General features: G+C 33.9%; 1 protein-coding gene and 1 long non-coding RNA gene across 2 annotated transcripts; both read left to right on the top strand.

Annotated features, from left to right (window-relative positions):
* Window positions 1–3975: 3975 nt before the first annotated feature.
* On the top strand, window positions 3976–6690 carry LOC107937252 (O-acyltransferase WSD1). Its single transcript, XM_016870107.2, has 7 exons — window positions 3976–4270; window positions 4840–5403; window positions 5506–5572; window positions 5649–5761; window positions 5841–6050; window positions 6143–6262; window positions 6343–6690. Exons 1-7 carry the CDS (start codon window positions 4019–4021, stop codon window positions 6502–6504), a joined length of 1488 nt encoding a protein of 495 aa, XP_016725596.1. The 5' UTR covers window positions 3976–4018; the 3' UTR covers window positions 6505–6690.
* A 9328-nt stretch (window positions 6691–16018) lies between these two features.
* Window positions 16019–17074, top strand: LOC121225149 (uncharacterized). Its single transcript, XR_005923067.1, has 2 exons — window positions 16019–16567; window positions 16839–17074. It is a non-coding gene; the product is annotated as an uncharacterized lncRNA (long non-coding RNA).
* Window positions 17075–24978: the final 7904 nt, after the last annotated feature.

Here is a 24978-nt window from a genome sequence, read left to right as displayed (position 1 = left end):
GAAAAAGAACCAGGGAGATGAGAAAGATGAAAGGGAATTGGTAAGGGAGGAGAGCATTGAAAAAAGATAATGGAGGATTAAATGAGGGGAGCAGGGGGAGAGCATTGGAAAAAGATAATGGAGGAATAAATGGGAGATCATAAGTAAAAAAATTATCTATTATAATTTTTAGAATTGAATTATTAATATTTTAATATATTAAATCTTTAAATATAATATTTTAAATATTTTAATATAAAATTTAAAAAATATATTTTAATTATTTTAATATAAAAATAATTATATTAAAATTTAATAAAAATAACAATAATTATATACCTAAAATATTATTTTTTTAAATTCTATTCTATTCAACCAAGCAATTGATTATTGATTACAACTTTATTTCATTATAGCTATATTCTATTATATTACTATTACATAACAATTCTATTTTATTTCAGTCAACCAAACTTGCCGTTACTGTTTTTTTCTATGAATTTCCTCCTTCTTTTTTTCTGTAATCCCATACTAGTTCCATTGCAAAAGCAGAGCTACAAACCGAAACAGACCGGCAAAAGCCACTTCAAGGGACGCCCTGATGAAACATCTCTGAGGGGATAAACCAGCTTTAGCTATTGCCATTGCTCACCCATCAAGCTTGCAGGGGATGTTAAAACTTCCTGATTTAATGCATTGTATTGTTATCTTCCCAACTTCTTCGGCTTTCATTTCCGCAGATGTGCTCAATATAATTTTGGTGATTTCCGGCATTGTTTTCCTTGCTTCAAAATCACACGTGGATGGTTAAGAGTGATGATGAAGTTTAGAGAGAGGCACGATAAAAAAAAGAGAAATAAAAACACTAAAAAGTAATATTAAATTTTCTATTATTAGGTGGGTGTTAAATCAATTTTAAAAATACTTTTTTAAAATATAAATACATGCATTTTTTATATAGTACGTATATATAAAATACCCAAAAGAAATTTTGAACAAATTAATCTTTGAAGTATAATTTATAAAAATATCTCTTGATATTAATTTTTATCATAATATTCTTATTTTATTATTAAATCTAATTAATTTAGATATACAAAATATGTATTAATAAAATAAATAATATTTATCTAGTTTAAAGGTTATAATATGTATTAATTCATATTTTAATAATAATTATATTTTTTTAAAAATGATTAAATTAGTTATTATTTTTTAATCCTATTAAAATTTAATAACAATAACAATAATTATTTACCTAAAAAAAATTCTGCTAAGGGTATTCTAGTCATTTTAGTTTTTTTTCCTTATGCTATTACAACATCATTCCATTCAACCAAACACAAGAATACTATTACAGTTCTATTCCATTCCATTCTACCAAACAATTGAATTACTGATTACAGCTTTATTCCATTACAGTGAACCAAACGTACCCTGATGGGAAATCCAATGGTTTCACTGTTAAAAACTTTGAATTCTCATGTTTAGAAGCTATATATATAACTCTATCATGAAATTTGTTTCTTGAATTGGCCTTCCATTGAAGTTTATTGAAAATTTCTTAACCCGGTCTAGATTTGGTGCTATATGCACTTGGAAGGTTCATGGCAAGAACTATTCATAATACATTTGACTGAAATCTGAGTACGAGAATCACATCTAATACAATTCTGTCCAATGTTATTCTTATGTCGGATGTGCATTAATGCTATTCTTCAATTTTCTTTTTAAGTTGTTTCATGCTATATTTATATATTAGGAAAAGAAATAATTAGAGTTAAATAGAAATGTACTTTCCAATGCTCTTGGTTTTGTTCATGATAGTGTTCTTGCAAAAATTGGAGGCTGGAAATGGAAACTGTTATCCTCGAGAGGAAAAGGTGTCGGTGAAACTTGTGGTAACTGTAGTGTCTGAAAATGCTTGTGCTATCTTAGGATTTTCTAGCTGTGATGAGTCAATTTTTAATTTTCTTGCTGTTTTATCTGTGTTTTGGTGCTGGGTTTGAAGGAAAGTTGGGATCTTTGGATCTGAAAGATTTTGGTCATTTTGACTTTGTTGACTTGAGATAAGGGTTTAGGGTTTAGGGATTTTTTTCAACTGAGTCCTTCAAGCCGATTTAACTGCTCACCCATTATTGATTCGATATTCTTTTCAACAAAGTAGGAATCCAGAAAATGTCTGTTTTTACCAATGGACAAAATTTTATTATCACGCCCTTGACGATTTGTTGTCACCACAAGTAGAAGCACGTGCATGCACTTTTAATAAACAATTTAATGTACCTCTTGGCATAATCATAATTTCAAGATCACTTTAGTCTCACAATTTGTAAATTAATAAGTTTTTTTTTAGATTTATTTTGATTAATTAATTATTTAATTAGCTTGAATTAAATTACTTATTCAGTGCTGATTATGATTCAAACTATTGATATAATTCTAACTTTAAAAAACAATTCAAAATCGATTGCACCATCGTTAGACGATACCAACATTAACCATGAAGTAAGCTAGAGTTTTGCAATAAATAAAACAAAGAGAGATGGTTGAATTGGGACTTGTATGGCTACCCATCCCAAAAAGCTTCTATCTAGTTTAAGCACTTGATTTTTATGTACTATTTACAGCAATCCTCAATTCTTGTTGGTTGTAATACATCATTGGTTTATAGGAGTTCTATTTACATAATTCGAAGATTTTCTTGTAATTTGGCCTATAAATAGGGATCTTAGGCCACCCCTTTTAATCATTGAATAAATTTGAGAATTTTTTTTATTGAATGTATTAAGCATTTTGTGTAGGCTTGTTCATGTTTGAGTTGAGGTCCGTTCGAAAAGTGAGAGGGTTTAAGTAAAAATATAAGCAAGAAAAATGAGTTTGTGCAAAAAAAAAAAAACCCATTTCGAAAATGGGTTAGGCCTTGGGTAAGGCTTTTTTGCCCGAGCCCCACCTACTCCGAATATGCAAAATAAAAAAAAACTGTAATTTTTTTTCTTTTTTTTGTTGTTTTATTATTATTATTATTATTTTGCTATTTTCTTTTTTTTTCACTGTTTTGCTACCATTTCACAATTATATTGCTACTATTTTGTTATTATTATTTGGATATTGTATAAAACTTGTTTTATTGTTAATTTTATTACTATTTAGAGGCATTGGCTTGTTCACTTGATTCAACTTGATTTGATTCGAAATTCAAATTGAGTTGGGATGATAATATAAAACTCATGAACTCGAAATTTTTTCACTCGATTCAATCGAACGCTCACCCATAACTACTTGACTAATGAAGTTGAATTGAGCTAAACTCCTAAAACAGCTATTTTATTACTGACAACCTAATAATTAACGAAATTCTTAGCATTTTATCGCATGTGATTGATTCTTAGAATTTGATCACATGTGATTCATATTGGTTAATATTCCCTCTGCTTGTTCCTTCTACATGCAATTTGATTTCATTACTTCTAATATAATACACCTGTATGTTCTTGTTTATGATATATCTATGGGGATGGGGACTTTTTTTAATTTTTTTTAAACGATTTGCTAAGATCATAATAGTAATTAAAATATATCTATTTTATATTATAAAATTTCTAACATTCATAAAAAAAATAAGTGTTAAGTGAGGAGAGAATATTTGAATGTTAAAAGACAATATTATTGGAAAAGGTTGCCATAAATCCTAAACAAAAACTACAAAACATAAATAGAGAATAAAAAAAATAGTAATAGCCATGGTAACAAATTACTTTTGTTATAAATTGAAGTTGACGTTACTTAGGTACTAAATAAGTAAAAGTCCCCAAAAATCAAAATGCTTATGCGTTTGAGTAAAATATATGTTATAGTCGTTACACCAAACAACATTAATTTATATGACACACTGACTATTAGTTATTTTTGTTTTATTTCAATGCAGTTAATTACAATTTTGTCCTCAAGTTTCGTTTTCTATAAATGATATCCAATCCAAGTAACAACATACAAATCTTAAGTCTAAATATTGTTTGAAGGGGTTTTGAGAATAAAAATGGAGGTGGAGCATATGAAGGGGGGCTTAAGATCGAGAAGTTATAATCTTGGGTTTAAAAGAATCAAAGTAAGAGAAGAAAATGGCGAGGAAGAGGAGCCTTTGAGTCCCATGGCTCGTATGTTCCATCAGCCTGAATCTAACATATATATTGTTGTTATTGTGGGTTATAAGAGACTCATCGACCCAGACGTTTACAAAACAAATTTGACGGAGACTTTTCTTAAGCATCCTCGTTTCTCTTGCTTGCAGGTCAGACCTACAATAATGAATCTCGATTTTTATTAATAGTTCAACTTATAAAAATAATTAAATGTCTATTAAAAGTAAATAAGAAAATGTCTCATGACATAAAGTATATTTTGATTACTTTAGATTTTTATAACATTTTGATTTCCACAGAAGTTTTAGCTTTTGTGCTTGGAAATTTTATAATATTTAATTTTTAAGGTATTTTTTATATTTATTTTATGATTTATATATGAGGTTAATGGGGTTTATATATATATTATGTGTAAACTCACGGTTCTTTGAGGTTTCGCTACCTATGACTTATTTATTTACTATATTTATATTAAATACAAGTATATTGCATTCACTAATTTAATGTTTTTCGATTATTAAGCATAGAAAAACTCTAGTAGTGTATCTAGTACTAAAATTTGCATAATATTTTTTTAAAGGATTTTAATTTTTATTTAAGATTATGTATCTGGTAGCCTAGCTAGTTAAAAAATTGTTTTAATTTGAATTAGATGAATAAAATTTCAAACTAAGTTTAATTAAGAAAATAATTAACCCATCAAATTCAACAAATTCAGGTTGCAGATGAGAAGAGTGGTGGGGAGGTGAAATGGGTGAAAACAAATGTAGACATAAATCAACATGTTAAAGTCCCCATGGTTGATCCATACATGGCCTCCCCTGATAAGTTTGTTGAAGATTACGTTGCCAACCTTAGCAAGACCCGGATGAGCATGTCCCTTCCTATGTGGGATTTCCATATTTTAAACCTCAAAACCTCTGATGCTGAATCCACCGTGGTCGTTCGAGTTCATCACTCCCTTGCCGATGGAACATCTCTCATGGCACTCCTACTCTCTTGCTCTGACGCATTGCCAAGTTTTCCGGCAATGAAGAAGAAACCGATATCCCGCGGGGCCGGCTGGTTTCCGATTTGGTTTTGGAAATCTTGGTCTGTTTTGTTATTAATGTGGAACACTTTGGTTGATATATGGATGTGTGTGGCCACAACCTACTTCTTGAAAGACACACAAACACCCCTCAAAGCACCTTCCAGTGATGTTGCTTTCACTCCACGGAGAATTGTGCGTCGAACTTTCTCTTTGGACGATGTCAAATTGGTGAAGACTGCAACCCACACGGTTAGTCCATTTTTCTTTTGGTTAATATATATATATATATGTTTACGCAAGGATTGTTGTTCTATGACTATGATGAGGTATTTGGGGAATTAATTAATGCAGACGGTGAATGACGTGGTGCTAGCAATGACACAGGCAGGCTTATCTCGCTATCTAAACCGAAAATATGGTAATTATGGTTGCAATATGTAACACATGAAAAATGAATATTGATATCCATAAGTAAGAAATAAAATGAATGGCAGGCCAAGCTAAGAGTGATGGAGAAGCAAGGGAATCATGTGAAAACAACCTTCCCAACAATATTCGTCTTACAGCGACTCTTTTCATCAATTTGAGAACATCACCAGGGATTTATGTATTTACTTCATTACTACCTACTTTCCTTAATAGAATAACAAAAAAGTTTCAATAATCTAATTGTAATGAATTTACAGGCCTTAGAAGAAATGGTGAAGAAGAACAGCAAAGCGGAGTGGGGGAACAAGATAGGCTATGTTCTCTACCCTTTTAAAATTGAATTGAAAGATAACCCATTGGATTACATTCGTGATGCCAAAGCAAAAATTGATAGAAAAAAAGCTACTCTTGAAGCTAAATTCAGACTTTTTCTGGCTAAGGTTTTTGTGAGGTTTTATCCTACCAAAGTAAGACATATTTATATTAATTAGATTGAAAATCCCCCCCCCCCAAAGAAAAAAATAAGCAAAAAGGTGTATTGACAATTGTACAATGGCAGCTGGCCAAGTTCCCATCAACAACTATGTGGTTTTCCAATGTGGCGGGGCCTCAGGAGCCAATTAGCATTCTTGGGAATCAAGTGGCCTTCATCGCTCCATCGATATATGGTCAACCAGTGGTAATTGCATGCTTAAACGAGTTGAATTTGATTGATGATTGGAGTTCAGTAATTATTGAGAAATTGATTTGTTGCTGCAGGCGCTCACAATTCATGTCGTTAGCTATGTGAACAAGATGAGTATGGTGCTATCAGTTGATGAGGACATTATTGCCGATCCCTATCAGTTGTGTGACGATCTTGAAGAAGCTCTGAAGCTCATTAAGAATTGTGTCATTGGTCAAGGTGTGATAGATAACTAAGAATCGCCATTATCAGTTGCAGTAGTGGCCTGTGCCCGTAATAAAGTTGCTTAAATATGTTTAGGATGGCGTCTACGCTTTCTTTATTATTATCTACTTGATGTCGTGTTTATGAACTATATTTACTGAACGCTTGAATTCCTGGGTAAGTTTAATATTACGGAAAAAAAAGTATGCAATTTTATATGTTTTCTCTTCGTGCAATTTGTTTACAAATTTTGAACTTTTACGGATTTGTGTACATCTTTACCTTCAAAATAATTGTAGGGCTTGTTAAGTCAAATAAGCCGAATTTTCGGTTAATTTAACGTTAAAAATTCAATCAGATAGCAATGAATGTATTTGCTTTTTATAATTGCTGTTTGCTTTTTCCCACAAATTAAAAAAAGAAAAAAGAAAAAAGAAAGTTAAAACTTTCGTAAGCAGTGTGATGGTAGCTCATTTACCCCATGTTTGGTTGGAACGAAAGGAATAGAGATGTAATAAAATAGAGCTGTAATCAGTAATTCAATTGTTTGGTTAAATAGAATTGAATAGAGTTGTAATAGTATTCTTGTGCTTGGTTTGATAGGATATATGTTGTAATAGCGTAAGGATAGATGACTATTGTTATTGTTATTAAATTTTAATATTATTATTAAATATAATTTAAAAGCATTCTTAATATAATTATTATTAAAAATATGAATTAATAAAAATTATAATAAATAATTTAACCATATTTTAACATAATTATTAAATACCGTTTATTAAAATAATATATAATTTAATAACATTCTTAATATAATTATTATTATTTTAGGTAGATGACTATTTTTTTTCTTCAAATTTGGGTCATTCTATTTCTTGTCGTTGTTCACTTTTCCATTGAATCAAATGCAAGGATAATGTCGAAAAATGTCACAAAGAAAAGGAAAAGTGTAAAAGGAAAAAATCATATGTAAGCGTTGAGAGTTAAATTTTTTAGAAGCAAAGATTAAACTGGCATAACTATAAATGTTAAGGGTTAAAGTTGTTATTATACCAAATTTAAAAGTTATCACATCAATTTTTCATTAGTTACTTAACGGCTAGTAACCATAAACAAAATAATTGAGTAATTAAATGACCATTTTATAACTTTTTAAAATTAAGAGATCAAAACAAAAGTTCGTATTAGATAGATGACTACCAATGAAATTTACTCAATATTCCATTACTTTTTATTTTCAAATTTGACAAGGGCCAATTATTGAACCACTTTACTCTATTATACTTAGATTACATTTTTATTACAATACAATTTCAAACTTACACACCCATAAATATAGAAACATAAATTTGTTGATCACACTCCATGCCCGGTGTTAAGATTGGTACAAGGGATGATAATGGTGCCGATTTTCAACATCTGTAAGAAATGTTAAGTTGTTTCTTGGCTCACATTAAGGCTCACTTGCACTATTGAAGGAATTTTTTCAAAACCAAATTTTTACTGCCTATTTCTCCCATCACTGCTCTGCAAATCAAATAAAAAAGAAACTAATTATATATATGAATAATATAAATATATTAGGGACCATATTGTTAGAATTAAGTGACCCAAATCCTTATTTAAATTAAATACCGTGGTAAAATAAAATAAAAGTAAAATCCCTATAGAATTACACTTCTTTTATTTTATTTTAGAATAAGGTTTTTTAAACCTTATTAAACTCCATCTATTTGATATTATTAGAATAAGGAGTTTCACTCCTATTAGAATAAGGTTTACAAGCCTATAAATAGGCATAGTCTACTCCTCTTGTGATTAATTTGAATTTTACATAGTGAATTTTCTCCTCCTCTGCCCGTGGTTTTTCCCGAAAGGGTTTCCACATAAAATCTATGTGTTCTTTGCTATATATTGTCATTACCGATATTATATTTTTAACAAATTGGTATCAGAGCTTCCGGGTTGTTCATCTCAATCACGGTAATGATGTCTTTGAAGTACGAAATTCCGCTGTTGGATCGCAACACCAGATTTACGTTGTGGCAGATAAAGATGCAACAAGTTCTTGCACAGATGGACTTAGAGGAAGCCCTACTAGGGGTAGATAAGATGCCTTCAACATTGACGGAAGAAGAGAAGAAGCGCAAGAATCGAAAGGCATTAACACAGTTACATCTGCATTTGTCTAACAAAAATTGCAGGATGTGATGAAGGAAAAGATTACCGCTGAATTATGGAAGAGGTTGGAACAGATATGTATGTCGAAAACTCTAACTAGCAAGCTACATATGAAGCAGCGTCTTTATGCTCATCGTTTGGAGGAAGGTGCATCTATGCACGAACACTTAACAGTGTTTAAAGAAATTCTCTCAAACTTAGAGGCCATGGAGGTTCAGTATGATAAGGAAGATCTAGGGTTGATTCTACTTTGTTCATTGCCCCTGTCTTATTCATCCTTTAGAGATACGATTTTATATAGCCGTGAGTCTCTCACAGTTGATGAGGTTTATGATTCTTTAACCTCGTATGATAAGGTGAAGCATCTTGTGGTTAAAACCGACTCTCAGAGAGAGAGTCTTATTGTTCGTGGGAGATAAGATCGGAATGCTGATGATGATCGTGGGAGGAAATAGGAACGAAATCCTCACAGTAAATCTAAGGGTAGATCACAGTCTTCAAACAGAGGTAAAACTTGTAACTTTTGCAAGAAGAAAGAGCACATTAAAACTGAGTGCTATAAGCTACAGAACAAGATCAAAAAGGAGGCTGCGAATCAAAATGGAAAACAACTAGAAAATTCTGGTGAAGCTGATGTTGTAGAAGATTACAACGATGGTGAACTTCTAGTCGCTTCTGTCGACAATTCCAAAGTGAGCGATGAGTGGATTCTTGATTCGGGTTGCACCTTCCACATGAGTCCCAATCGAGTTTGGTTTACAACTTACGAAATAGTGTCTGAAGGTATTGTGTTGATGGGAAATAATGCTTCATGTAGAATTCTAGGTGTTGGAACAATCAGAGTTAAGATGTTTGATGGAGTTGTCAGAACACTCAGTGACGTACGACATGTTCCAGAATTAAAAAGAAATTTAATTTCATTGAGTACTCTTGATTCAAAAGGGTACAAATACACAGCTAAAAGTGGGGTTTTGAAGATTTCCAAAGATTCTCTCATTGTGATGAAAGGGCAGAGAAAGACTGCCAAGTTATATGTTTTGCAGGGTTCTACTGTTACTGGTGATGCAGTTGTCTCATCCTCTTCCTTGTCAGATGATGATATTACTAAACTTTGGCATATGCGCCTAGGGCATATGAGTGAGAATGGCATGGCAGAATTGAGCAAAAGAGAACTTTTTAATGGGCAAGGAATTTGCAAACTGAAGTTCTGTGAGCATTGCATTTTTGGGAAGCAAAAGAGAGTTCGATTCACTAGAGGAATCCATAACACGAAGGAAACATTAGAGTATATTCATTCTGATCTGTGGGGGCCATCTAGAGTACCTTCGAGAGGTGGAGCTAATTATATGCTAACTTTTATTGATGATTTTTCTAGAAAAGTGTGGACGTTCTTCCTGAACCAGAAAATTGATATGTTTTCCGCATTTAAGTCTTGGAAAACCATGATTGAAAAACAGATGGGAAAGCAAATAAAATTCCTCCGCACAGACAATGGCTTAGAGTTCTGTTCTGATGAATTTAATAAACTGTACAAGTCAGAAGGGATCGTGAGACACTTGACAGTTCGTCATACTCCACAGCAAAACAGCGTTGCAGAACGAATGAACAGAACGATCATGGAGAAAGTTCGATGTATGTTGTCTAATGCCAACTTATCAAAGTCTTTTTGGGCAGAAGCAGCCTCTACTGCATGTTTTTTGATCAACCGATCTTCATCCGTTGCCATTGAGAAAAAGACTCCACAAGAGGTATGGTCTGGTAATCCTGCTGACTATTCTGATTTAAAGATATTTGGTTGTCCTGCATATGCTCATGTTGATAATGGAAAATTGGAACCGGGATCTATTAAATGTGTTTTTCTTGGTTATAAAGTTGGTGTAAAAGGGTATAAGTTATGGTATCCTGAAAATAGAAAAATTGTGATTAGCAGAGATGTTTTTGATGAAACTGCTATGCTACCTAACTTATCTCTTAAAGACTCTTCCAATAAAGAAAATTAAAAGCATGTGGAGTATCAAATTAATCTAGAATCTACAACAGAGTCGACTACTAAAGCCAGTACGAAAATTCAAAATAGAGTTGCTTCTTCACCACAATACTCTATCGCCAAAAATAGAACTAGAAGAAAAATTAAACCTCCAAAGAAGTATGCCGAGGCTGATCTAGTTGCTTATGCTTTAAATGTCGCTGAAGATATAGATGCAACCAAGAGCCATCTAATTATTCTGAGGCGGTTAGTTGTGAAGATTCAGAAAAGTGGATGTTTGCTATGCAAGAGGAGATGGAATCACTCCACAAAAATAAAACATGGGATCTTGTGAAACTTCCCAAAGGTAAAAAGGTTGTTCGTTGTAAATGGGTGTTTAAAAAGAAAGAGGGGACTCCAAGAGTTGAAGAACCCATATATAAAGCAAGGCTTGTTGCAAAAGGTTACAGTCAAATTCCAGGAGTGGACTTCACAGATGTATTCTCTCCAGTTGTGAAGCATAGTTCGATTCAAGTTTTGCTTGGTATTGTGGTCATGCATGATTTGGAGCTTGAGCAGCTAGATGTAAAAACTGCATTTTTGCATGGAGAACTTGAGGAGGATATTTACATGCAACAACCAAAGGGTTTTACAGTCTCAGAAAAATAGGACTATGTTTGCTTGCTGAAAAGGCCCATTTACGGTTTGAAACAGTCACCAAGACAGTGGTATAAGAGGTTTGATTCCTTTATGACTTCTCATGATTTTAAAAGAAGTAGCTTTGACAGTTGTGTTTATTTTAAGAAAAACAGTGATGGTTCTTTTGTGTATCTACTCCTTTATGTTGATGACATATTGATAGCAGCGAAAGATAAAGGAGAGATAAGAAAGGTCAAAGCTTAACTAAGTGAAGAATTTGAGATAGAAGACTTGGGACCAGCAAAGAAGATACTTTGTATGGAGATTCTCAGGGATAGAAAAGCAAGTAAATTGTACCTAAGTCAGAAAAGGGTACATTGAGAAAGTTCTTTCCAGATTCAATATGCAGAATGCTAAGTCTGTTAGTACTCCTTTAGCAGCCCATTTCTGACTTTCATCGGCTTTGTCTCTACAATCAGATGATGAGATTGAGTACATGTCACATGTTCCATACTCTAGTGCAGTAGGATCTCTCATGTATGCCATGGTTTGTTCACGTCCAGATTTATCATATGCAATTAGTGTAGTTAGCAGATACATGGCGAATCCCGTTAAAGAACATTGGAAAGCAGTTCAGTGGGTTTTAAGATACTTACGAGGTACTACCGATGTTTGCTTACAGTTTGGAAGAACTAGATATGGAGTCATTGGGTATGTTGATGCTGATTTTGCTAGAGACCTCGATAGAAGAAAATCTCTCACAGGTTATGTCTTTACAATCGGAGGTTGTGCAATCAGTTGGAAAGCCACTTTGCAAACTACAGTCGCTTTGTCTACCACTGAAGCTGATTACATGGCGATTACTGAGGCTTGTAAAGAAGCTATTTGGTTGAAGGGGCTCTTTAGTGAACTCAATGAAGACCTTCAAATCAATACAGTATTTTGTGACAGTCAGAGTGCCATCTTCCTAACAAAATATCAAATGTTTCATGAGAGAACAAAACACATTGATGTTCGGTATCATTTTGTCCGTGATATTATTGCTCGTGGTGATATTGTTGTGAGCAAAATTAGTACTGATGAAAATCCTGCAGATATGATGACTAAGTCACTTCTTATAACCAAGTTTGAGCACTGCTTAGACTTGGTTGGTGTTCATTGTTGAAAATAAACCCTTAAAGGGTTTTATGGAAGAGTGGAGAAACTTGTTCGTTGAGAGTTCGCGATGAAGAACTTGTTCATTAAGAATTCGTGTCAAGGTGGAGATTGTTAGAATTAAGTGACCCAAATCCTTATTTAAATTAAATACTGTGGTAAAATAAAATAAAATTAAAATCCTTATAGAATTATACTTCTTTTATTTTATTTTAGAATAAGGTTTTTTAAACCTTATTAAACTCCATCTATTTGATATTATTAGAATAAGGAGTTTCACTACTATTAGAATAAGGTTTACAAGCCTATAAATAGGCATAGTCTACTCCTCTTGTGATTGATTTGAATTCGACATAGTGAATTTTCTCCTCCTCTGCCTGTGGTTTTTCCCGAAAGGGTTTCCACGTAAAATCTGTGTGTTCTTTATTTTTCTATTTCTATTTTCTTTGCTATATATTGTCATTACCGACATTATATTTTTAACACATATAAAGCAGGACAAAGACATATGATATATATCTGAACATGAGACAACTATTTCAGCGAGGCAGTTAAGGTAAAACCGTAAATTCATCCATAATGCTAATAAATGAGGTAGATCGAAACATTAGTAGTACATGAACTTTTTTTAAGTGAAATGAAGATAATGGCAAATGATTTGAGCTAAGAAAGAAAGACATCAGAGAACTGATTTGAGCTAAGATTTGACAATAATTGATAGTATAGGAAATATTAAACATAGTGTAAGTTTAAACATTAAACATAAATCTATGGTAATAAAAAGATGCACGGGAAGATAACGTTAGTTGTTCGATCGTTTTAATCTTAGATCCAACAAACATCGAAAGATCACAAAGGATTTGTTTAGTTTTAGACGAGACATACTTACTATTACAGAACACATACATAATAACTTAATCCTTGCAGCAAATTGAGAAGCCTTGTGAAAGAAAGAAACAAAAAAAAAACTAGTATGTTATGAAAACTTGAAAAGTAACTAAAAACAGTAAATTTGCACTTCATGCCAAATTCCAAGATAAATATATATATGCCAACCACCAACTTGAATAAAAAAATCCATTCGATGACATTTTTAACACATTGATGCAAAACACTATGAAGCATGGTTTCCTAACATGGATTAAAAAATTTATTTTGTGTAGTGTGTATGTCATGGTAATATCTTATATAGGATAAAGCTTTTGTTAGAGATGAAACCATATATTTTTATCCTCCTTACTTTGAAACATCTAACTTTTTGATACTAGCATCTTTGAAGACAAAGCTTAATCAAGTCAAGTGCAAACAAAGTCAGCCAACGAGATGTACCAACCACATAACAATCGAAATTTGGATCTGCCTAGATACTAAATAAGAAATATCTCCTTTTACAATCATATATAACTTAATAGTCCATCAAATGTTAGCAAAAGATGAAACCACCAGCTCGAGAAAAAGGAGTCATCAAAAACTCAAACATAAACCATAGGTAGCTCAGCAAAAACCTTATCATGGGAGAGTCGATGGAAAAGACAACAAAGAAAACCCCATGATATTAAATTGGTATAGAAGAAATTAAAAAAAAAACCCAACGCATCGTAAACAAATAAAAACAAAGAAAACCAGAGAATTTTCACAAATACAACAAAATCTTCTCTTTGATTCATGAAATAAAAGATTTAAATTAATGCAAAAAGCATGCAATTTGATAAAAGAGTATTGAACAAAAGAAGAATTGGTAGATTAGATCTATAAATCAAAACGCTATTTTTTCTTCAATGGATCAAGATATTGTGTATTTAGGTCTAATAAAAAATTAATTATCACCTCTGCTTTTGGACTATCTGTGAGCAAATCAATCTTGTTATTAGTTTTTTTTTTTTGTTTTTGCTTTGTAGGGTAGAACTGAAGAATAAGGCTTTGTTAAGTGTCTTTTAGTCTTCTTTTCCACTTTGCTAATGGCCATATTTGAGAATTGGAATGTTGCAATTCTATATGTAAGCAATTGTCGATAAAAAAAATATAGTATATATTTATGGGGTTTTCTTTTTTGGTTAGAGTATGAGTATAGATTTCGGGTGGAGGGAAGAATGAAAATAGAAAAGAAAAGCTACTAGTTGGGGATTTCAGACGTGAGAAAGAGAGGAAAATGGTGAGAGTAAAATTGAAACATTTCCCTAATTTGCTATTCCACCCATGCCTTGAATTACCATTCAATGCAGAAAGCATAGAATGGTTTGATACATTTTCACCCTGAATAATCCCGAAACGAATATGGCGGTAATAGCTATTATAGCCAACGAAACATAGTGTTAGTTTCTTAACCATATGATTGGGGATTCAGTTCCCACTCATGAGTATCAATATCCACTAAATTGACTAATAAATCGATTAAGGTAAGTACATCTATTAATTAATAGTATAGTTATGATGAGTACATATATCATTCTCTCGAGGACTATAATTATTAGTAATTATCGTTGTCGAAACCGTCTTTTTGAAAACAAAAATTTAGTTGTCGACTTTAAAAATAAAACTGGAGTCGCCACCGATCCTTTATTAAGGTGTGATCGGCTCACCTTAAAAATTATTTTGGTCTACAAATTTTGAGAAAACGAGTCCGGGAGTCAATTATGCACGAAGAAGGGTTAGCACCCTCGTAACGCCCAAAATCGGTACCAAATTGATCATTTAATGTCTTAGTGTCGAAGGTTAAAAAGATTTCAAAATTAACTCAAATGATGAAATTTGAAAAAGGATAATCAATTGTTCAAGTCATGTAAAGAAATCAAGTCTCAATACATTAGGGTACAATTCCTCATAATTCCCGAACTTTGAATATCACTTTTATTTTATGTGAAAATCTTCATTTTTAGAAAGTAACATGTCACACCCAATGCGTTAGGACACAACAAGTTAAGTTCCCAAAAATGATTTTTATACTCATGCATTTTGAATAAAGAATATCCTCGGTTATCTAGGATTAGCAAAGAAAATCGGAACCCAATACGTTAGGGCTCAATTTCCTCGAAAATTTCAAACCTTGAATATTGCTTTTATTCAAAAAAAAACTTTTAAATCAAGAAAATAATTTTGATGTATTATCAAAACCAAAATGTATTTCCCAAAAGGTAAGTTAAAAGTTAGTGTATAATATGAGACAAAAACTTTAACTTAAAGCATATATGAATATATATTTACAAAATAAAAAAATAAACGTCTATGTATAGGTAAGTCATGAAAATACGCTTATGTATATATCCAAATATTTACATATATGTACAATATATAAAATAATAAAAATATTTATAATGATTTAAAAATATGAAAATGTATACATAAATATATCATGGAAAATGTATGTGTATTTTAAATTGTAAAATATGGGAAACACATATGAATTAAAATGTGTATGTATATTTATATATCTATATTTATGGAAAAAAATAAATTATGAAGAATAATATAAAAAAACATATATAGAAGTATACGTATGTACATATTTACAAAAGTAAAAAAAGTTTTTGAAATTAAAAATATAAAAGTATATATATTATAAAAAATGTTTGTATGTATATGAAAATAATGATTACAATATTAATAATAATAACAAATAATAATAATAGTAAACTAATATTAAATTTAATTAGAAAAACAAATGCAAAAGATCAAGTTGAGAACAAAACAAAACTGAAAAAAACGAAAGCAAACTAAAATAAAGGACATATTTGCAAAAGGCGCATAACCTGAAGGGTCAAAAAGGAATTAATCCCGCCCTTCCTAAACGCTGCACAGCATTGGACTAAATCGTAACACGGGCAAAATATTTGGGCAAAATTAAAAACAATGGACTTGATTAAAACGCGTCGCAAAAAGGAGGGACTAGTAGCACAAATCTCCATTTAAGCCTGATATGCACGGACCCCACCCCAAAAACCAATTGGCGCCTGCTTTGTCCATCTTTTAGGTCTTAAAGGAAAAAAAGAAAATTAAACAAAAGAACATTTATTTGTTCTTTTGGGTTTCCTTTTCCAGAGGAGAAACCAGACCCTTTTAGGGTTTCCTCAACCCTCATACGCCGCCGCTTAGCCTCGCGCCAAGGTTCCGATTGCGACGGAGATAGCGCCGACTCGACGAATCTGGCGAGAGAAGTAAGTCCTTCCTCCATTCTTTATATTTTAAATTAAAAATAAATAAAAAATAAAATAAAAAAGAATAAAAAATGAAAAAAATAAACACGATTCACCTTCGAAAAAACCCTTTGTAATCTCAGTATTTTCTCTCTATTTTCATATTTTTTTACACTCCAAATCCCCCCTTTTACAGAATAAAAGTCGGCCTTATATAGCCTGAAAAATCAAATACAAGTGCTATTTTTCACTGTTTCTTTTCTTTTGGACTCTTTTGAGTCCGTGTTTGCAGGTGTACGTGCGCGCGTAGGGAGGATCAGCTCCGAGACGTACGTCGCATGGAGTCCGCTGGAGGCGTTGCGGCTAGGGTTGCTGCTTCTGCATGTTTGCTTTGGACCATGCTAAAATCGGTCCTGGGTTTTGGGCTGGTTAATGATATTGGGCTTGTAAAAGAAAATGGACTCTTTATTTGGGTTTTTTTGTTCATTATTTTTATATGTGGGCCAGGCAAATAATTGGTATTACAATCGTCTTCCTATTATTTAACCTAATAATTCAAAAGATTGATTAAAACTAAAATTAACTAATGAATACATCAAAGAAATAAAAGACAAAAAAAATCAAATATCAACCAAGTGACAAAACAATATCTAGGTAAGAATCCACTTAGATTTCATCTATAATTCTCAATTTAATTTATGTAAATTCTTTTCTTAGTTTTTTTTATCTGTAGAAATCCCTAATTTATATTAATATCTCTTTTGAGCATTAGAGCAACTAGCTCTAAGTAGATTAATTGAAATTTCTTTCTAATTAAAACCCCAATTATCGCATTAATTCGTTCTATGAATCTCCCTATTAGATTTGACTCTAATCTAATATATTTATATCATCCTATTTCTAGGATTGCATCAATTATACAAAATCTAATCACAAGAAGAGTCTATTCAACCTCAAACTTATGCACATCAAATATGAATCAATGCTCTAGATTTATCAACCCAAGAATAATTAAGCATTCCTAATTGAAAACAAAGAGACTAAGGTTTTATTGCATAAAAACATAAATCAAATAATAAAATCCATCCTAAGGTTCATCCCCCTTAGGTATTAAGAAAATTAGTTCATACTTGTAAGAATAAACACAAAAAATACAATATAACCAATAAAATAAAAGGAACTCATAACTCCCTTGGAAATCAACTTGGACACTTGAATCTTGATAGAAAGTTGCTTGGAAATGGACTTTAATGGTGTTCTTCGAATAACTTTCGTGCTATTCTATGACGACTGCTTATTCTCCTATTTATTTCCTTATTTATACCTTCTTAAAGTTCTAAAAAATCTAAATATCATCACTTTTAGCTGTTAGAGCACATGGCTCCCGATATCCACACGCCTTGGGCACACGCCCATGTGGCTCACATGGCCATGTAGTCAGCCCGTGTGGTTCTCTATTGCATGTTTTTAGCTTCTGGACTACTCTAATGTTCTAATTTCCACCCGCTTTTTCACTTTTATTGCTCTTAAGTGTTTTATTAAGCATCAAAACATGAATATAAAGGATTATGAGTATATAATTCACAATTAATATCACATAATCACCCAAAAATGCACTAGGAATGAGGCTAAAATATGTTACTTTTGACACTTGTCAAGTATGGAGCACATTTTGTGGTTAGTCGTTTAACTCTTCGGAGAGCTCCCATAACAAGAGGATTAGTCACTACTATTGACAATGTAGATACCTCGGTTTCGACAAAAAAAGGTTTAAATTTTTATTCTTTCTATTAGAAAGAATCAAAGTTGGTTGCTAATTATTTCCATAAACCTGCCACTCGTGTGGTAGACCTGTTCAATAGGTTTATTGTTATTAGTGGATACTATTTTCAGGAGTTGTTGGTAGCATTAGTTGCTACTTTTAACTATATTTTAGCTATTTTCAATTGTAGAACAGCCTATATAAAGACTCATTACTTGTTGAATAAAGTGTGTGTGTAGTATTCCTTTTATATTTGTGTTTTCTCCAGTGCAACAGAGGTGTTAGTGTCACGGGGCTGGACGTTTCGTCTCGCGATCCGTGCGGCCTTAGGCGATTCGCTCGTCCAAACTCGCTCAAGTCAGCCTTTACTCGAATGAGGATTCCTTAAGAACTCCTCCAAGGCACCAACTCGTACAGCGGAAGCAAACTTATGCCAAAAGAAGCTTATAAAGAACAACAGAAAGGGGCGCACACAAAGTGTTTGAGTAAATGCTCTCTATTCTCTTATTCACAAAGAATAATGAAACAATGAATGGAGTGTGTACAAATGAGGGGGAGGCTCTCTATTTATACTTGAGCTCCCCCAAAACCGACGGTCAAGATACAATTACATCGACGGACGAGATTAAAGTTTACCTACCATCAAATCTCTAAGAATATAATATCATATCTTCTAAGATTCCATATCTTAGATAAGATATGTATTCTTATAAAATAATATCTTATAAGATTCCATATCATATCTAAGATCTCTAAGATTATAATATCATATCCTCTAAGATTAGTTACCATATTTTGCCTAAGTTGCCATGTCTTCATCATGGGGCCAACCAGGCTTCAATCTGATAGGCTTCTTTAGTAGCTCTTTGAATCGGGCCAGTTCTTGTGGGCTGAATGTCCCCCATCTAATCGATAGACCTCCATGGGGCGCTTCTTGCGGCATGGTCACGGGCTTTGCATTTTGGCCCGTGACATTCTCCCCCACCCAATCTCGCAACGCCCTCGTTGCGTTTTCTGGATGACACTGACTTGATTCACTGTGAAACTCTTTCGTTGTCTCGGCCTCTTCCTGACTCGTCGTGCGATCAGGTTGTCCCTTCCTTCGGAACTTATGCCTCGACTTCCGTCGCCTCTTATCTTGAACTGTTCCACTCGTTGGTACATTCTGTTGGCAAGTAGTCTCCACTTTAACTTGCCCCAATTTTGACTTGTTTCTGTTGGAATCCCCTCGATTCTCATACCTCGGCTTCGTACTGCCCACAGTTCCTTGGCCTCCTCGCTTATGAACTTTGAAAGGGCCCCTATGACCTTGCCAAGCCAACAAGTCAGAATTCAAAACACTATCAGAGTGTTTGCAATGTACCTTACTCGTAGCATTTACTCGTCTCGACTGTCCTTGCATCGCTCCTTTTCCCTTGAAGCCCGATGCACAACCCACCTTTCCCAAAGGTGTCAGCTCCACAGTCGATCCCGCAGGCTTCATATCGGTCCCTTGCGCCACTAACACTTCCGAAGAGGCTTTCGTAGCATTCCATTTTGCCGATTTAATGTTTCTCCCATACGAAACATCTTCGACTAGTTGGATTGACGACAACACCTTAGTCCCAACTTTTACATCCCGATGCACCGGCACAATACTCTTTGTTGATGGACCGGTGGCAATATGGATTTGATCGGCCCCTAGTTGCAGAGTTGCCTGAACCCTGACAAGGAAGCTTAAGCCAAGCACAAAATCGTAATCATCTAATTGGATTACCTCGAATTCTTCCTTGCTCTTCCATTCGCCGATTTGTAGTTCCACATCACGAACTACTCCCACAGTTGGGGCTTTCTCAGAAGTTGCTACCTTGATCTTCTTATTCGATTTCCTAATCGACAGACCAAGCTTCTTCGCAGCTTTTTCCGACATGAACAAGTCTGATGCTCCCGTATCAATAAGAGCACTCCGCTTCTGACCCGCAATGTTGATGTCTACAAACATCAACCCATTTTCATTCCTCTTCCCAGGAATGAGCACCATCGAATTGACTTTCGATGTGTTTCCCTCGGTAGGCTTCGCCTCCTCATTCGGCTCATCATTCTTTGTCGAAATCATCACTTTATTTGGACATTTACGCGCCATGTGTGGTCCTTGACAAAGGAAGCATTTCATCTTCTTCCTCTTGTCCTTTGGGTTGTCTAATCCCCGCTTCGCATCTCGTGGTTTCCCGTTGCCACTTGTGCTAACAGTACTGTTGCCCCCATCGCTGTGTCCCCTTTCATCTTCTTCATGGTTTCTCTCACCATTGCCCCTTCCATTGGGCTTAGATGCCTCAAGCTTGTCTCCCGCTGGATCAAGCTCAACAAAGGACTCTGCTTCGGCCATGGCTACAGTAAGTTCGGTGATTCCTTGCCTTCGCAACTCCTGCTTTGCCCACGGCTTTAACCCATCATCGAACCAATAGAATGCTTCTTTCTCGCTCAAGTCTGAGATTTGAAGCATCAACTCGCTAAATGCCTGCACATACTCCCGAACAGTGTCTTGTTGCGTGAGACGACGCAACTTTGCTCGAGCCTCTTTCTCGGCAAACTGACGGTAAAACTGCTTCTTCAACTCTCCTTGAAACTCCTTCCAAGTTCCAATAGTCGTTCCTCCACGTTTCTCATCCGTGGACCTACGTCGCCACCACAAGAGAGCAACATCAGAAAAGTAAATCGAAGCAGTGTTTACCTTAATGCCATTATCCTCGATGCCCATCGCTCGAAAGTATTGCTCCATTTCCCACAAGAAGTTGTCCACATCCCTCGCGGATCGTGCACCCTTAAACTTCTCTGGTTTGGGAACATCCATTGCATGTTGCTTCGGCCTTGAAGACAACATCCCATTACTCAAAGCGACTTTGTAAATCGCGAGCTCTCCTTTGAGCTCCTCCATTTCTTTCTGCATGGCTAGCACCATATCCTCGAGAGCTTCATCCCTCTTTGCCAGCTTTACCTCAGTGGACTCGAGTAATTCCGTTATCTTTTCCCTATTTGCACCGAGAGAGTCCAACACAAAATCTTTGAGTTGCTCCTCCATTGAGTCTAACCCATCTGTGCGTCCCTCGACCAATTCAAGCGTCTCTTTCACGTTCCCTACGGATTCCTCGAGATTCACCACTCGATTTTTCAAAGCTGTCAGCATCTCCCTCGAGCGACTGGATTTTCTAGCCCTCCCACAGGTCTCCATTGGCTCACTCTGACCAACGACTTCTTTCGACATCCCAACAGTGCCTTTGAACCAATAGCTCGGATACTTCTTGGTTCGAACTCTGGCTCTGGTACCACTTGACACGGGGCTAGACCTTTCGTCTCGCGATCCGTGCGGCCTTAGGCGATTCGCTCGTCCAAACTCGCCCAAGTCAGCCTTTACTCGAATGAGGATTCTTTAAGAACTCCTCCAAGGCACCAACTCGTACAGCGGAAGCAAACTTATGCCAAAAGAAGCTTATAAAGAACAACAGAAAGGGGCACACACAAAGTGTTTGAGTAAATGCTCTCTATTCTCTTATTCACAAAGAATAATGAAACAATGAATGGAGTGTGTACAAATGAGGGGGAGGCTCTCTATTTATACTTGAGCTCCCCCAAAACCGACGGTCAAGATACAATTACATCGACGGACGAGATTAAAGTTTACCTACCATCAAATCTCTAAGAATATAATATCATATCTTCTAAGATTCCATATCTTAGATAAGATATGTAATCTTATAAAATAATATCTTATAAGATTCCATATCATATCTAAGATCTCTAAGATTATAATATCATATCTTCTAATATTAGTTACCATATTAGCCTAAGTTACCATCTCTTCGCTATCGGGGCCAACCAGGCTTCAATCTGACAGGCTTCTTTAGTATCTCATTGAATCGGGCCAGTTCTCGTGAGCCAAAAGATCCCCATCTGAGCAGTAGACCTCCATTGGATGCATTTGGTGCGATGGTCACGGGCTTTGAACTGCGGCCCGTGACATTAGAGCCAAGTTAGCAATAGTGTGAGTTGAGAGTTAAAACACGTAAGGAAATAGAAGGTTTAATTACTATTTTTGCAGCAGTAGTTATGGCTACAAATTCACATTTTTTCCAATAGGCAATCCCTCGCTTTCATGGTCATTATGACCATTGGAGTGTGTTAATGGAAAATTTTCTACAGTCTAAGGAATATTAGAATGTTGCTACTTCTGAAATTATTGAACCTAAAGAATGAGCAACTCTAGTACTAGCACAACAAACAACTCATGAAGTGACAAAGTTGAAAGCTCTCAATGTGAAGAACTACCTGTTTCAAGCAATAAATAGGTCCATCATGGAGATGATTCTTAACAAGGATACTTACAAGCAGATATGGGATTCTAAGAAGAAGTATCAAAGTTCGAATAAAGTAAAGAGGCAACAACTCCAGGCTCTTCGTACGGAGTTCGAAACACTACTAATGAAATCAATGAAGTTGGTTCCTGATTATTTTTCAAGAACTATGGCAATTGTGAATAAGATGCAAATTCATGGTGACAAGACGAAAATGATGCTATTGTTGAAAATATTCTTCAACCTTTGACAACAAAATTCAATTTTGTTGTTTGCATCATAGAAAAAGCTAACGATGTTGAAGAACTATCAACTAGTGAGTTGTAGGGTTTTTTATTGGTTCATGAACTAAAAATGCAACGCCAAGATAAGGAAGAACAAGCATTGAAGGCAACCACCAATTAAAAAGGTCATGATCATAGTAGAAGGAGAGGAAGAGGATTTCACCATCGTAGTAGTTTCAACAATAAAAAAATTGAAGGTTTTTCCTCAGATTCTACATGAAGTAAGGGTCAAGGTCGATATTCGACTGGGTACAAGCCAGGGCAAGCAAACATATCAAAAGTTAAATGTTTTAGATGCCATAAGTACGGGCACTACAAGTCTGTATGCCAGACCAATCTCGATCGACATTTGGAGGCAATAAATTTTGTAACAACAAATGAAGAAGAGAAGCAAGAAAAAGAGACACTTCTAATGACATGTCATGAAAAAAGATGTCTTCATCAAATTTATGGTACCTTGACATAGGTTGTAGCAATCATATGTGCTGCAACAATGAGACTTTCTCATCAATCGATAATACTTATCGTACCAAAGTTTAGCTTGGAGATAATTCTACCATTTCAGTCATGGGAAAAAGGTACTATCAAAGTCCTTCAAACGGGCCAGAAAATGTAACTTACTAATGATTTATTCTATGCTCTTGATTTGCAGACGAACCTTTTGAGTGCGGGATAATTACTTGAGAAGGGGTATGAAATTGCATTTAAGGATGGAATTTGCAAGATTTATGATCAGCAATAGAACTTACTCGTTCAAGTTTATATGATGCAAAACAGGATGTTTCCCCTTAAAATTCATGATTCAACTCATGTTTATTTTGTGACAAAACTAAATGAGGAAGCATGGATTTGGCATTTTAGATACGGTCATCTCAATTTTGGTGGCTTGTGAACATTACACCGAAAGAAGATGGTGGAGGGACTTTCTCCAATCACAATCCATAAGGAATATGTGAAGATTGTGTTGTCAGCAAACAACATCAAGCTCAATTTCCACAAGGCAAGGCATGGAGAGTTAAGAAACAACTTGATTTAGTCCATTCGGATCTCTGTGGTCCAATCTGATTACATTTATAGATGATTTCAGTCAAGAAGTGTTGGTGTACCTCTTACAGGAAAAATCTGAAGCTTTTGAAGCATTCGAGAAGTTCAAAAGTCTTGCTGAAAAATAGAGTAGTAGTGTGATCAAAATTCTTAATATTGATCATGGAGGTGAATATAAGTCTATTGTGTTGGGCAATTTACTGTAGCCTATACAAACAATATAATTATATTTAGTACTTATATTTACTAATTAAAATCATATAAAATATTATATTAAAAAATTAAAATTAAATAATCTTTTAAAAATCAATATTTATTTTTATCAAACAATATAGTTATATTTAGTACTTATATTTAATAATTTACCAAATAATTTACTATATAAATTAAACACTTATAAAATTTAGCATTAAAAATTCAGTACTTAATTTTTCAACATTTAAGTTTTCAATTTATCAAACACACCTTAAATTAGTCACTCTTAATCGGATCACAAATTCAGTAATGAATTTACTTAAAGTACTTGTTTTTAATAGGCAATAGACATTATTATATTTAGGGTAGTTTTGTCTTTTTATATAAAATCTAGAAAAAATTGAGCAAAAAGGATTTGAACCCAAAATATTATGATTTTTTTTAAAAAAATTTACCAGTTGAACCAAAGCCATTTATTATTATATTATTTTAAATTTGTTATATACATTTTTCTTGGGTGTGAAATCTAATTCTATTATTAGACTATTCAATTACACTGCTTGTTCTTTGTGGGTTCCATCGTACATGTGGAGAGAGTTTTTGAAATCTTTTGTTATGGAATATTGGGATATGATTTCTTGGAATGCAATAGATAGAATGTGATTATTAAAAAAGTTACTTTACAACATTTGGTATTCATCAAAATGTATGGTTAAAATCTCAAATCAGAACTAATAATTAAAATCTCAAAAAAGTTAAAATAACATTTTAGTACACTTAAAATTTCATTGAAGTTATAATGTTATTTTAAAAATTTAC

Source organism: Gossypium hirsutum, chromosome D13 (genome assembly GCF_007990345.1).
Source record: "Gossypium hirsutum isolate 1008001.06 chromosome D13, Gossypium_hirsutum_v2.1, whole genome shotgun sequence".
NCBI lineage: Eukaryota > Viridiplantae > Streptophyta > Magnoliopsida > Malvales > Malvaceae > Gossypium > Gossypium hirsutum.
The sequence above is the reverse complement of the archived record's forward strand: the minus strand, read 5'-3'. Positions and strand labels throughout refer to the sequence as shown.

Excerpts from the sequence above, each read along its gene's own strand:
- LOC107937252 (XM_016870107.2), top strand. The coding sequence starts at position 4,019 with ATGGAGGTGGAGCATATGAAGGGGGGCTTAAGATCGAGAAGTTATAAT. Across the intron at positions 5,404-5,505 it reads TGAAGACTGCAACCCACACG|ACGGTGAATGACGTGGTGCT; the intron begins GTTAGTCCATTT and ends TAATTAATGCAG. Across the intron at positions 5,762-5,840 it reads GAACATCACCAGGGATTTAT|GCCTTAGAAGAAATGGTGAA; the intron begins GTATTTACTTCA and ends ATGAATTTACAG.